The sequence below is a fragment of the Marmota monax genome, unplaced genomic scaffold (assembly GCF_021218885.2).
Source record: "Marmota monax isolate L192 unplaced genomic scaffold, Marmota_monax_Labrador192_F-V1.1 WCK01_AAM20220418_F8-fsc01122, whole genome shotgun sequence".
Lineage (NCBI taxonomy): Eukaryota > Metazoa > Chordata > Mammalia > Rodentia > Sciuridae > Marmota > Marmota monax.
The window spans coordinates 28,036-42,252 of NW_026694683.1; the positions used below are offsets into that span (position 1 = coordinate 28,036).

The following is a 14,217-nucleotide window of genomic DNA, read 5'->3' on the forward strand; positions in this document are numbered from 1 at the left end:
ACAATCCTCACCCAGGAAGGGCTTGGCTTACTCTGTTGCCAGGAGTCATTTGAAGTTCATTTGAGAGAAACAAAAGGGAAAACCTCTGATAGCAAAGATCTGTTGGCATAATGCCCCAGACTTTGTGTCTTGTGTTTCCATAAGATTCTTCTTGATGCCAGACCCTGGGAAAGGCAGATGCCTGACAGGTGGGAGGACTCCTTTGTGGTTCTCAATCCTCTACAGTCTGGTTTAGAATACATTTATTTGCTGGTTTTTACTTTAAACAAAAATGTCTTTTAAAAACCTCTATTGCCCTCCAGCAGCCTGAAGACCCGTGGTCCAGAGCATCATTCCTGTCATCCTCCCTAGCCCTGCTCCCCTTCACAGGTGTGTGTTACTCTCCACACTCATACTGGATGTAATAGAAATGTTGCTGGTTGGTTTTTCTGATCTGATAATATGTCTGGGTTCATTATCCTTTTTGTGGATCTCAATTCTCCTTCTTGCTGGTTATTTTGAGAAGGACTGGTCTACTCAAATGCTCTAGGAATTTCTCTGATGGATGGTATCCCTCAACCCATCTGACTCAGCCACCCTCAAATTGAAATAATTCATATAGTAGTCCCATTTCTTTTCCTTTTCACTTTTTTTTGTATATCAAGGCAGAAAAAGAGGGGCTGAGACTCTCATCACAGCTCCCTCTTTGTGCTAAGCCTTCTCCAGAGCTCCCCTCCATTCCCCTTGCCATTCTCAGTGGGAGGGGCCTGGGCAGGGACACTGGATGGGTAGTGGTGTAAGCAGTTGATGTGGGCATGTGAAAGAGGCCCCCAGTCATCTAGAGTCTGGCAGCCTTGAGCTCTGCACCCCTGAGATGAGGATAGGAAAGCCCGTACTGAATGTTCTGCAGACCTAGAGGGGAAAGAAATGCACTTTATGTAGCATTAGGCAGACTCACCTGGGGTGAGTCCTGGGACTCCAAGTACCTATCTAAACTTACTAAATCCAGTGGTGAACTCCTCCGGGGTCAGGAAGCCATTTCCATCAGCATCCAGGGCATCGAACACATCTTCCAGTTCCTCCAGGCTGAGGGGCAGCTCCTTGTGGAGCCTCTGAAAGCAGTCCAGACCACACTGGTTAATGCTTTGACAGTCCTGGGGGATGACCAGGGCTGCAGGGCCTTCTGCCTAAAGTGTCTAGAGTTTGACTGTCCTACAAGAGCCAGGAGACAGCTGCTGTGTCCAGACTGCTTTCCAGTCTTCCTCCTCCCATGCCAGGGAGAACAGCTGCCACAGGTATAAAGCTACCAAATTTTTGGTGATATAAAGCTACCAAATTTTTGGTGGTAGAGGGGGGCTACCAGGGATTGAACGCAGGGGCACTTGACCACTGAGCCACATCCCCAGCCCTATTTTGTATTTGTGTTTTATTTAGAGATAGGATCTCACTGAGTTGCTTAGTGTCTCACTGTTGCTGAGGCTGGCTTTGAACTTGCAATCTTACTGCCTCAGCCTCCTGAACCACTGGGATTACAGGCGTGCCTCACTGTGCCTGGCTCCAAACTCTTAATATCTGTACAGGACCAAATATCTGTAGGAAGACACTTCCATGACATGGTGATATAAAGCTAAATGAAATAAGGAAAGTAAAGTACAGGACACAGCACATGGTCTGTGAGAGAAGGCACTCAATTAAAGTGGAGAGGGAGGGGGGAAAAAGGAGCAAAGGAGGGAGGAAGGGAGGGAGGGAGACCAACGACACAGAGAGTGACCCTCCATGGCCTGGAGGCACCTGGTAAGTGAATGGCAGAGTTAGGTTCTCCATCCTGGTCTTTCCCTCTACACAAACCTCTTTGCCATGCTGCCTCCCCAGGGAGCAGGTGCAGGTCACTCACTCTCAGAGGCCTTCTATGTTGGAGGCCCCTCATGCCCCAGTACCACTTTTGTAAGTTTCTGGATGCACACTTTGGTTCTCAGCTCTGAGGGGATGCATAGCTCCTCTTCCCTTTGAGTGGCCCATGCTCATTACCCCTAGTGTGTGTTCCACTCTGCTCCCCATGGCTGACCCCTAATTCCTGATAAGGTAGTAACTACCAATGGCTTAAGGTATCAACCCCCAAGAGTATTTATACTTTAAAGGGGGACAGAACAAGATGGTGTGAGGGGTCATAAAAAAAAAAAACACTGGACATGACCCCTGGGCTGAGTAGCCCTTGATGGCATGAGGAACAAGTGTCTGAGCTGTTGATGTTTCCTTCTGGCCTTCTGCCTGATGGGCAATGGCTCCAGGTCAAGGTTAATGTGCTTTATTGAAGCCAGTGTCCTCTCATGCCCTAATAATCTGTGTCCAAATGAGGACTCCCCAAGGAAGTTCATAACGTCTCAGCTGATCAACTACCCCTCAGCTGATCAACCACCCCTCTTCCTCCCAGTCACCCAAGGGGCAATTGCACAAAACTGCTCCCTTGAAAGTGACAGCTGAAGACAATGAATACAGAGCTTTATGGAAAGGAAGGTATATACTCACCTGAACAATAAAACAGAGCTGCAGGTGTGAAAGCCTGTAACATGGCTTGCAAGAACACTTGGCGAGATACTACAGCAATCTCCTAGCTGATAAGCCATGAAGTTTAATTTGACAGGTGCACCCATTACGGGAGACTAAGATGCATTACAAAGTGGGGAGAGAGAATGATGTGAAACCCATTTTGAAAAACTGAATTAAATATGTATGGGTTTTTCAAAAAAGAAAAGAGAATGAGAGGATGTGCAAAGATACTAGAAACACATCTGCTCAGCATACAGCAGCATCTCTGGCTTAGCACAATCTATAAACCAGCTGTCTCAAAAACCTCAGCAAGGGAACATGGGGTGAAGATGGAGTCAATTTTGCAAGCAGGAAGTTTATGAGCTCTACTTGAAACAAAAGGTATCACTGGAGCTCCTGGCAAAGCCAGATTCCAGTCCTTTCCTTGGGATAAGCCTTCCTCCCTCTCCTTCTCAGCCTGGGATTGCTGGATCTGATGGAAAATAGGGGATCTCATGTTGTGCTGGACCTTGAAATATGCTGGAAAGAAAGCCCAGAGGTCTGTGGGACCTTCAAATGCCTTCCCCCCACACCCTGTCTCCTGCTAGCATGAACCAGGGAAGATCTTCCATACCTTATTTGGGCACATTCCTCAATCTAACAATACTTGGACCACAAATGCCCCAGATTATCTAATCCTAATCCCTCTTCTCTACATTGCAAATCTGAACAATAAAACAGAGCTGCAGGTGTGAAAGCCTGTAACATGGCTATTTTTTTTTTTTTTTTTTTGGTATTGGGGATTAAACCCAGGGGCAATTTACCATTGAGTCACATCCCCAGCTTTTAAAAAATTGTTTAGAGACAGGATCTTGCTCAACTACCAAAACTGGCCTTGAACTTGCAACGCTCTTGCCTCAGATTCCAAGTTGTTGGAATATGAGGCATGCGCCACCTGGCCATATCACACCTGGCCAACTTCCTCTCTCTACTGTAGGTGAAGATGGGGAGAGCTATGCTCTGTCTTCCAAGTAATTCCTTCTCTTGGCCTGGCAATTAATGCTGACTGCTTCTTTAGCCTTTTTTGCAAGATGTACTACAGCAGTTTCTTTAACCTTTTTTTGTTGGCTTTACTTGAAAAGTCTTTTAGTCTTAATAACCATAATTATCTCTTATTTATCTTTCTTCTCAGGGCCCGCAGAGCCATGTAAAATCAATTTATTCTGGTATGGTCCCCTGGGCACTTGGTGCTGTCTCTATTTTTAACGGAGATAAGTAGGGTGGAGGGGAACAAGATTATTTATTCCACTGCGCAATAGGCCCTGGAGGTTCTGAGATCCTCCGAAAGTGGCAGTGGAGACCAGAGCTGGGATAAAGAACCGATTTCTCATTCAGGGCCTAAGGAAAAGTCTAATGGTTTTCTAATGTCTAAATTCTTACCTCTGTGTCTGCTCTACACCTTTCCACCTACCAACCCACCACCACCACCACCATCAAGTTCGAGGTCTCTCTTGCCAGTCCTACCAGGAACTAGTCTTCTGTTTCACTTATCACATTTTGCACATAGCAATGGGAAGAAGGTCTATTTTCCCTGGTCGCACTGCCCACAGCCCCAGGGGCTCTTGAGGCCTCCCTGACTCCTTGAAACCCCAAACTCCTTGAAACTCCTTTTTCATTCTCAGCTCCTGTGTCATTTCCTCAGTAAGACCTTTGCAGACATACAGACTCCCTGAGCTGCATTTCCCTTGTTTACAGTCTTATCTCAGTTTGCATTTTGTATACCCACAGATACAATTAGCTAAATGTCCTCTCCTGTGGTATGTGGAGAACAGGGATCTTGTTCATTTTTACTCACTGTTGTGTCCACAGGGTCTAGTCCAATGCTGACAAATGTGAAGTATTTGGGTATATGTTGAACAAATGAGTAAATAACTGCATGACTAAGAGTGATGGCAGGAGATCCTGGTATCTTCGTATCTTCAGGGCGTTGGTCTAGACCTGAATGTGCTCCAGATCCTGACTAGCCATGCTGCTGATTCTCAGCAAGGGCTTACAAAGTGAGACTTTCCAGGACCTGGCACGGGAAGTGAGCCTGCAGCAGCAGTACTGAGGGCTCTGACTCCCAAGCCATGGCAAAATGATGGCTTTCCTCGTACTCCAGCCAGATCCCTGGACCTTCCTGGTCACCGGCCCAGGAACATGCCTCATGTGGCTTAAAGCACGAGGTTGCACAGCTTCAAACATGCTCAAGCAAAACTTCCATTAGAGAGAAAGCCAGAGGAGGTCCACGTTTATGATGAGAATTGAACTCTTCTGCCTTTGGGGGCATCCACAGCATTCTGTTCTGCCTTTGCTGGGGTATATAGCCCAGCTCCCTTTCACCCTAGGGGGGATGGGAGGTTGGAGGAGGCAGCATCAACCTCTACCCTGCTCTGTACCTTGGTGTGCTTGGCTTGGGCTGCCTCACCTTGAGCCCTAAGGAATGGAGCCAGCTAGCTATAGAGTGAGACTTCTGAGGCTGTGAGTCCTCAAATAAACTTCCTCTTGGTATAGACCCAGGTCTCCCAACATCTGCATTCCTGACATCTGGGAATAGAAAATCCTTTGTTGTGGGGGCCAGTGGAAGGGAAGGAGGTGGGGGAGTGTCCTGTGCATTCTAGGTTATTCAGCAGTGTCCCTAGCCTTTACCTACTAGATGCCAGTAGCAGCTCCTTCTCCAGTCATTTCAATCAAAAACAAATTTCCAGGCATTGCCCGAGGTCCTCTGGGGAGGCAAAATCATTGCCACTCATGTAGACTGGACACAAACAAGAGTAGCAGCCACTGGGCAGGACTGGAAAGTGCCCTAAAGAAATGCCCTTTTTTTTTAATCTCTGAGGCAGGACAGATGACTCACACCTAAAGTCACACTGGATGGTGTAGCCATTGTGGAAAATGGGATGATGTTTCCTCAAAAAGTTAAAAATAGGGGGGAAGGAAGATGGCGGCGAGGGGAGTGCATTGCCCCCGTGTGCTGCTTCACTGTGTGGGAGTATGACAAGTCAGGACGGCTAAAGGATATCTTGTTAGGAATTTCCAGCAATAGTGGGGTGCTCCGGAACCTGGAGGAAGGATTTCCATCACACGAGGATCGGCTACGGAGACTCAAACGCGAGAGGTTTGTCGCACGGAGGGTAACACTGCTTATTCAGCAAACCGCCCCGCGGCTAGAGTCTGCAGCGCGCGCTGGGAAATGAGGAGATAGTGATGCAGGGATACAGCGCTGCAGTTTCTGCCAGCCGTGCAAGCACCGTACTCAGGGCTGAATTCTGGGTTCGAGACGGGGGAAGGAAGCGGTCCATCTCGGTTCTCCACACCGGTCAGACCACAGAGGAGGCCAGCAGCCACCATGTTGGAAAGCTGACGTCACCATCCCTGTTTTCGACTGACCGCAGCTCATTCAGCCATAGAACAGGTAATTTCAGGCTGCAATTCACCTGCGGCTTGCAGACAGATTGCTAGGGTTCAGTGCCTGGGTGCTTCTTAGAACCTGACTTTATCGGAGCGAACACCGAGCGCGGGGCGGCCGAGTTCCGGCTCCCGGAACCATCCCGGAACCGCCCTGGCCCAGGGCTGCGGAGCCTGCGGAGGCTGCTTCTTGGACCCTGCTCCTATCAGAGCATACACCAAGCACTAAGCGGCCGAATTCCGGCTCCCGGAACTGAGCCCGCAGGGACTGCTTCTTGGAGCCTACACTTATAGGAGCTTACACTGAGCACGGCGCGGCCGAGTTCCGGCTCCCGGAACTTCCCTGGCCCGGGGCTAGGAGCCCGCGGAAACTGCTTCTCGGTCCGGGTCCTGCTGAGGGCCGGTCAGGACTCACCCGTTGCTTTGGTTGCCCGGCAAGGGGAACGAAAGGCTGCCATTTGCATAGGATACCAACATGGCAGAGATCTGATGTCATCAGAAAGCGGCGGAGGAGAGAACTTCATCAATACCAGCGGCGACATAAACAGTTGGTCTCCTGGTAGGGGGGGTGAGGCACAGACACCCGAGTCTCCTCAATTTGTCCTCGAGCCAGAGGGAAGGAGCCGGGCCACCGCCAGCGCCCGGAGTAGGCCCAGCGGCTCGCCAGCGTGGTGACCGCGTGACCCCAATTGGAGAGGGGGCGGAGCGGAGCCGCCACCCGCACCCGCAAGGTGGGCAGACCCGCGACCCAGTGGTACATGGGTGTGGTAGGAGGGGCAGGGCAGAGCCGCCGTTCACGCTTGCAAGGTAAACAGACCTGTGACAGCCTGGCGGGTCAGGCCCAGTGGCCTGCCAGTGTGGTACACACGTCACCCCAACTGGAGTAGGGGCAGAACAGATCCTTCTCCCACGCCCGGATCAGGCCCTGCCGGTGTGGTGGTCACGTGACCCCAATTGGAGTGGGGGCAGAGCGGAACCGCCACCCATGCCCGCAGGGTGAGCAGACCTGTGACAAACCTGCAGATCAGGCCCAGGGGTCCGCAGGCGTGGTAGGAGGGGCAGGGCAGATCCGCCGCCCGCGCCTCCAAGGTAGGCAGACCTGCAACAGACCGGCGGATCAGGCCCAGGAGCCTGCCGGCGTGGTACACACACCACCCTAATTGGAGTAGGGGCAGAGCAGAGTCGCCGCCCGTGCCAGGAACAGGCCCAGCGTCCTGCAGGCGGGGTAGTCACGACACCCCAATTGGAGTAGGGGCAGAGCAGAGCCTCCACCCGTGCCCGAAAGGTGGGCAGATCTGCGACCGACCAGCGGGACAGGCCCAGTGGCCTGCCGATACGACAGACACGTCACCCCATTTGGAGTAGGGGCAGAGTAGAGCCGCCGCCCGCGCCTGCAGGGTAGGCAAACCTGCAACCGACCGGCGGATCAGGCCCGGTGGCCTGCCGGCGTGGTACACTCGTCACCCCAATTGGAGTAGGGGCAGAACAGAGCCGCCGCCAGCGCCCAGAACAGGCCCAGTGACCTGCCGGCGCAGTAGCCACGACACCCCAATTGGAATAAGGAGAGAGCAGAGCCGCCGCCCGCGCCTGCAGGAAAGATACGCAAGCAGTATGAAAAGACAAGGAAAGAAAGGACCACAAGCAATGCAGGTCAACGCAACTTTAGAAGAGGTAACAGCTGCAGCAGATGGAATGTCAGATAAAGAATTCAGGATATACATGCTTCAGATGATCTGGAGTATCAAGGAAGACATTAAACAGCAAAATCAGACAATGAAAGATCACTTCGACAATGAATTACGCAAACAAATCCAGGAAGCAAAGGATCAACTATACAGGGAGATAGAGGTTATAAAAAACAAACAAACAGAAATCCTAGAAATGCAGGAAGCAATAAACCAACTTAAAAACTCAATGGAGAATACTACCAGCAGAGTAGAACACTTAGAAGATAGAACATCAGACAATGAAGACAAAGTATTTCAGCTGGAAAAGAACATAGACAGCTCAGCAAGACTGTTAGGAAACCATGAGCAGAACATCCAAGAAATATGGGATAACATTAAGAGACCAAACTTAAGAGTCATTGGGATACAGGAAGGTACAGAGCTCCAAACCAAAGGAATGAGCAGTCTATTCAATGAAATAATATGAGAAAACTTCCCAGACTTGAAGAATGAGACAGAATCCCAAATTCTAGAAGCCTACAGGACGCCGAATGTGCAAAATCATAAGAGATCCACACCTAGACACATTATAATGAAGATGCCCAACATACAGAATAAGGAGAGAATTTTAAAAGCTACAAGAGAAAGGAAGCAGATTACATTTAGGGGTAAGCCAATCAGGATAACAGCTGATCTTTCAACACAGACTCTGAAAGCTAGAAGATCCTGGAATAACATATTTCAAACACTGAAAGAAAATGGGTTCCAACCAAGAATTGTGTATCCAGCAAAATTAAGCTTCAGGATGGAAGATGAAATTAAAACCTTCCACGATAAACAAAAGTTTAAAGAATTTGCAGCTATAAAACCATCTCTTCAAAACATCCTCGCCAAAGCATTACAGGAAGAGGAAATGGAAAATAACAATGAAAACCAACAGTGGGAGGTAGGACAGTAAAGGCGGGGGGGGGGGAAATAATCAAAGAGGAAAACAAACCATGTTTAGTAACAGAAATAAACAAATATGGCTGGAAGAACAACCCATATCTCAATAATAACCCTAAATGTTAATGGCTTAAACTCACCAATTAAGAGACACAGGCTAGTAGAATGGATCACAAAACAAGACCCAACAATATGCTGCCTACAGGAGACGCATTTGATAGGAAAAGACATACATAGGCTGAAGGTGAAAGGTTGGGAAAAATCATATCACTCATATGGACTTCGGAAAAAAGCAGGAGTGTCCATACTCATATCAAATAAAATAGATTTCAAGCCAAAGTTAATCAAAAGGGATAAAGAGGGACACTACATACTGCTTAAGGGAACCATACACCAACAAGACATAACAATCATAAATATTTATGCCCCAAACAATGGTGCAGCTATGTTTGTCAAACAAACTCTTCTCAAGTTCAAGAGTCTAATAGACCACCATACCATAATCATGGGAGACTTCAACACACCTCTCTCGCCACTGGACAGATCTTCCAAACAAAAGTTGAATAAGGAAACTATAGAACTCAATAACACTATTAATAACCTAGACCTAATTGACATATATAGAGTATACCACCCAACATCAAGCAGTTACACTTTTTTTCTCAGCAGCACATGGATCCTTCTCAAAAATAGATCATATATTATGTCACAGGGCAACTCTTAGACAATATAAAGGAGTAGAGATAATACCATGCATCTTATCTGATCATAATGGAATGAAACTGAAAATCAACGATAAAAGAAGGAAGGAAAAAGCATACATCACTTGGAGAATGAACAATAGGTTACTGAATGATCAATGGGTTATAGAAGACATCAAGGAGGAAATGAAAAAATTCTTAGAGATAAATGAAAACACAGACACAACATATCGGAATCTATGGGACACATTGAAAGCAGTTCTAAGAGGAAAATTCATTGCTTGGAGTTCATTCCTTAAAAAAAGAAAAAACCAACAAATAAATGATCTCATACTTCATCTCAAAATCCTTGAAAAAGAAGAGCAAAACAACAGCAAAAGAAGTAGAAGGCAAGAAATAATTAAAATCAGAGCTGAAATTAATGAAATCGAAACAAAAGAAACAATTGAAAAAATTGACAAAACTAAAAGTTGGTTCTTTGAAAAAATAAACAAAATCGACAGACCCTTAGCGATGCTAGCGAAGAGAAGAAGAGAGAGAACTCAAGTTACTAGCATACGGGATGAAAAAGGAAATATCACAACAGACACTTCAGAAATACAGAAGATAATCAAAAACTATTTTGAATCCTTATACTCCAATAAATTAGAAGATAGTGAAGGCATAGATAAATTTCTTAAGTCATATGATCTGCCCAGATTGAGTCAGGAGGATATAGAAAACCGAAACAGACCAATATCAATTGAGGAAATAGAAGAAACCATAAAAAGACTACCAACTAAGAAAAGCCCAGGTCCGGATGGGTATACAGCAGAATTTTACAAAACCTTTAAAGAAGAACTAATACCAATACTTTTCAAGCTACTTCAGGAAATAGAAAAGGAGGGAGAACTTCCAAATTCATTCTATGAGGCCAACATCACCCTGATACCTAAACCAGACAAAGACACTTCAAAGAAAGAAAACTACAGACCAATATCTCTAATGAACCTAGATGCAAAAATCCTCAATAAAATTCTGGCGAATCGGATACAAAAACATATCAAAAAAATTGTACACCATGATCAAGTAGGATTCATCCCTGGGATGCAAGGCTGGTTCAATATACGGAAATCAATAAATGTTATTCACCACATCAATAGACTTAAAAATAAGAACCATATGATCATCTCGATAGATGCGGAAAAAGCATTCGACAAAGTACAGCATCCCTTTATGTTCAAAACTCTAGAAAAACTAGGGATAACAGGAACATACCTCAATATTGTAAAAGCAATCTATGCTAAGCCTCAGGCTAGCATCATTCTGAATGGAGAAAAACTGAAGGCATTCCCTCTAAAATCTGGAACAAGACAGGGATGCCCTCTCTCTCCACTTCTGTTCAACATAGTTCTCGAAACACTGGCCAAAGCAATTAGACGAAAGAAATTAAAGGCATAAAAATAGGAAAAGAAGAACTTAAATTATCACTATTTGCAGATGATATGATTCTATACCTAGCAGACCCAAAAGGCTCTACAAAGAAACTATTAGAGCTAATAAATGAATTCAGCAAAGTGGCAGGATATAAAATCAACACGCATAAATCAAAGGCATTCCTGTATATCAGCAACAAATCCTCTGAAATGTAAATGAGGACAACCACTCCATTCAAAATATCCTCAAAAAAAATAAAATACTTGGGAATCAACCTAACAAAAGAGGTGAAAGACTTATACAATGAAAACTACAGAACCCTAAAGAGAGAAATAGAAGAAGATCTTAGAAGATGGAAAAATATACCCTGTTCATGGATAGGCAGAACTAACATCATCAAAATGGCGATATTACCAAAAGTTCTCTATAGGTTTAATGCAATGCCAATCAAAATCCCAACGGCATTTCTTGTAGAAATAGAGAAAGCAATTATGAAATTCATATGGAAAAATAAAAGACCCAGAATAGCAAAAACAATGCTAAGCAGGAAGTGTGAATCAGGCGGTATAGCGATACCAGACTTCAAACTATACTACAGAGCAATAGTAACAAAAACAGCATGGTACTGGTACCAAAACAGGCGGGTGGACCAATGGTACAGAATAGAGGACACAGAAACCAATCCACAAAACTACAACTACCTTATATTTGATAAAGGGGCTAAAAGCATGCAATGGAGGAAGGATAGCATCTTCAACAAATGGTGCTGGGAAAACTGGAAATCCATATGCAACAAAATGAAACTGAATCCCTTTCTGTCGCCATGCACAAAAGTGAATTCAAAATGGATCAAGGAGCTTGATATCAAATCAGAGGCACGCCGTCTGATAGAAGAAAAAGTTGGCTACAATCTACAGTCGGTGGGGTCGGGCTCCAAATTCCTCAATAGGACACCCATAGCACAAAAGTTAATAACTAGAATCAACAAATGGGACTTACTCAAACTAAAAAGTTTTTTCTCAGCAAAAGAAACAATAAGAGAGGTAAATAGGGAGCCTACACCCTGGGAACAAATCTTTACTCCTCACACTTCAGATAGAGCCCTAATATCCAGAGTATACAAAGAACTCCAAAAATTAGACAATAAGAGAACAAACAACCCAATCAACAAATGGGCCAAGGACCTGAACAGACACTTCTCAGAGGAGGACATACAGTCAATCAACAAGTACATGAAAAAATGCTCAACATCTCTAGCTGTCAGAGAAATGCAAATCAAAACCACCCTAAGATACCATCTCACTCCAGTAAGATTGGCAGCCATTATGAAGTCAAACAACAACAAGTGCTGGAGAGGATGTGGGGAAAAGGGTACACTTGTACATTGCTGGTGGGACTGTAGATTGGTGCAGCCAATTTGGAAAGCAGTATGGAGATTTCTTGGAAAGCTGGGAATGGAGCCACCATTTGACCCAGCTATTCCCCTTCTTGGTCTATTCCCTAAAGACCTAAAAAGAGCATGCTACAGGGACACTGCTACATCGATGTTCATAGCAGCACAGTTCACAATAGCAAGACTGTGGAACCAACCTAGATGCCCTTCAATAGACGAATGGATAAAAAAAAATGTGGCATTTATACACAATGGAGTATTACTCTGCATTAAAAAATGACAAAATCATAGAATTTACAGGGAAATGGATGGCATTAGAGCAGATTATGCTAAGTGAAGCTAGCCAATCCCTAAAAAACAAATGCCAAATGTCTTCTTTGATATAAGGAGAGTAACTAAGAACAGAATAGGGACGAAGAGCAGGAGAAGAAGATTAACATTTAACAGGGATGAGAGGTGGGAGGGAAAGGGAGATAGAAGGGAAATTGCATGGTAATGGAAGGAGACCCTCAGGGTTATACAGTGGAGGGGGTAGAGAGAGAGGAGGGGAGGGGAGGGGAGAGGTGGGGAGGGGGGAGGGTGGAGGATGGGAAAGGCAGCGGAGCACAACAGACACTAGTATGGCAATATGTAAATCAATGGATGTGTAACTGATGTGGTTCTGCAATCTGTGTATGGGGTGAAGGTGGGAGTTCATAACCCACTTGAATCAAAGTGTGGAATATGATATGTCAAGAAATTTGTAATGTTTTTAACAACCCACAATAAAAAATTAAAAAAAAAAGTTAAAAATAGAATTGGCAAATAATCCAGCATTCTAACCCCAAAGAATTGAAAGCAAGAACTTGAAGAGCTATTTGGACACCCATAGCCACAGCAGCTATTATGGTATGGATGTGATTTATCCCCCAAAAGCTCAGGTGTGAGATGATGCAAGAAGGTTCAGAAGAGAAATTATTGGGTTGTGAAGTCTTAACACAATCAGTGAATTAATCCTGTGTGGTAACTGAAGACTGGTAGGGTGTGGCTGGAGGAGGTGGGCATTGGGGGTATGTCTTTGGGGTATATATTTGTATCTGGTGAGTAGAGTCTTTTTTCTCTGCTTCCTGATCATGTGAGCCACTTCCCTCTGCTATACTCTTTCGCAGTGAGTCTCCTGCCTCACCTTGAGCCCTAAGGAATGGAGCCAGCTAGCTATAGAGTGAGACTTCTGAGGCTGTGAGTCCTCAAATAAACTTTTCCTCTACAATTGTTCTTGTTGGGTTATTTAGTCACAGAAGCTAAAAAGCTGATTAAAACAGCAGTGTTTTTCACAAACAGCCAAGGGGTGTAAGCATCCTGAGAGCCGACTGACAGATGTTTAAACTTAAAGTGGTACATACTTAACAGTGGGACATTCAGCCCTATAAAGGAAGGAAATTCTGACACGGGCTACAATGTGGATGAACTCTGAAGATGCTAAGTGAAATAAACAGATGCAGAAGGACACAGGTCGGATGATTCCATAAAGAACAGGTACTTACTGTCGAGAAATTCCTGGAGACAGAGAATAGATAGTGATTGCAGGGGCTGGGGGAGGGATAGTGGGGACTTACTATTTTGTCAGTACAGAGTTTCTGCTTTGCAAGATGAAAAGAGTTCTGGAGATTGATGGTAGTAATGGTTGCCCAACAATGTGAATGTACTTAATGCCATCAAACTGGTTAAAAATGGTTATGGTGGCAAATTTCATGTAATGCACATTTTAACACAACTTAAAAACATCACAGTGTGGAGAATACCAGGGACCAGGCTGAGATGTGGTACCCACACTGTGCATTTAGGGAGGGATCTCCAGGTCCCGGTGTTGCAGCTAAGTGCCCTACATGCATAAGCTCATTTAATTCTCCTCTAATGCTAGAAGGTAGCTATTAATAATTCACAGCTAAGGAACCATGGCCTGAGGGGTTAAGAGACATACAAATTCACATTACTAGTAAGCTGCCAATCTGAGATCACAACCCAAGTCAATTAACCACAAAAATCTTTTAAAGTTTTCAAGTTAAACTAAATCAGAAGTCAGCTAACTTCTTCTGTAATTAACCTAAATCAGAAGTCAGCTAACTTCTTGTGTAAAAAGCTAGATAATATGCATCCATTCAGT

General features: G+C 45.2%; 1 protein-coding gene across 3 annotated transcripts in view; it reads right to left on the reverse strand.

Annotated features, from left to right (window-relative positions):
* The window catches only part of LOC124078557 (EF-hand calcium-binding domain-containing protein 4B-like), a 73,712-nt gene that overhangs the window by 24,084 nt on the left and 35,411 nt on the right, over window positions 1–14,217 (reverse strand). For all 3 annotated transcript variants that reach the window (XM_058572368.1, XM_046423399.2, XM_058572369.1), the window contains exon 4: window positions 980–1,091. In XM_058572368.1, coding sequence (XP_058428351.1) covers window positions 980–1,091 — 112 coding nt within the window. The remainder of the gene's footprint in view (window positions 1–979; window positions 1,092–14,217) is intronic.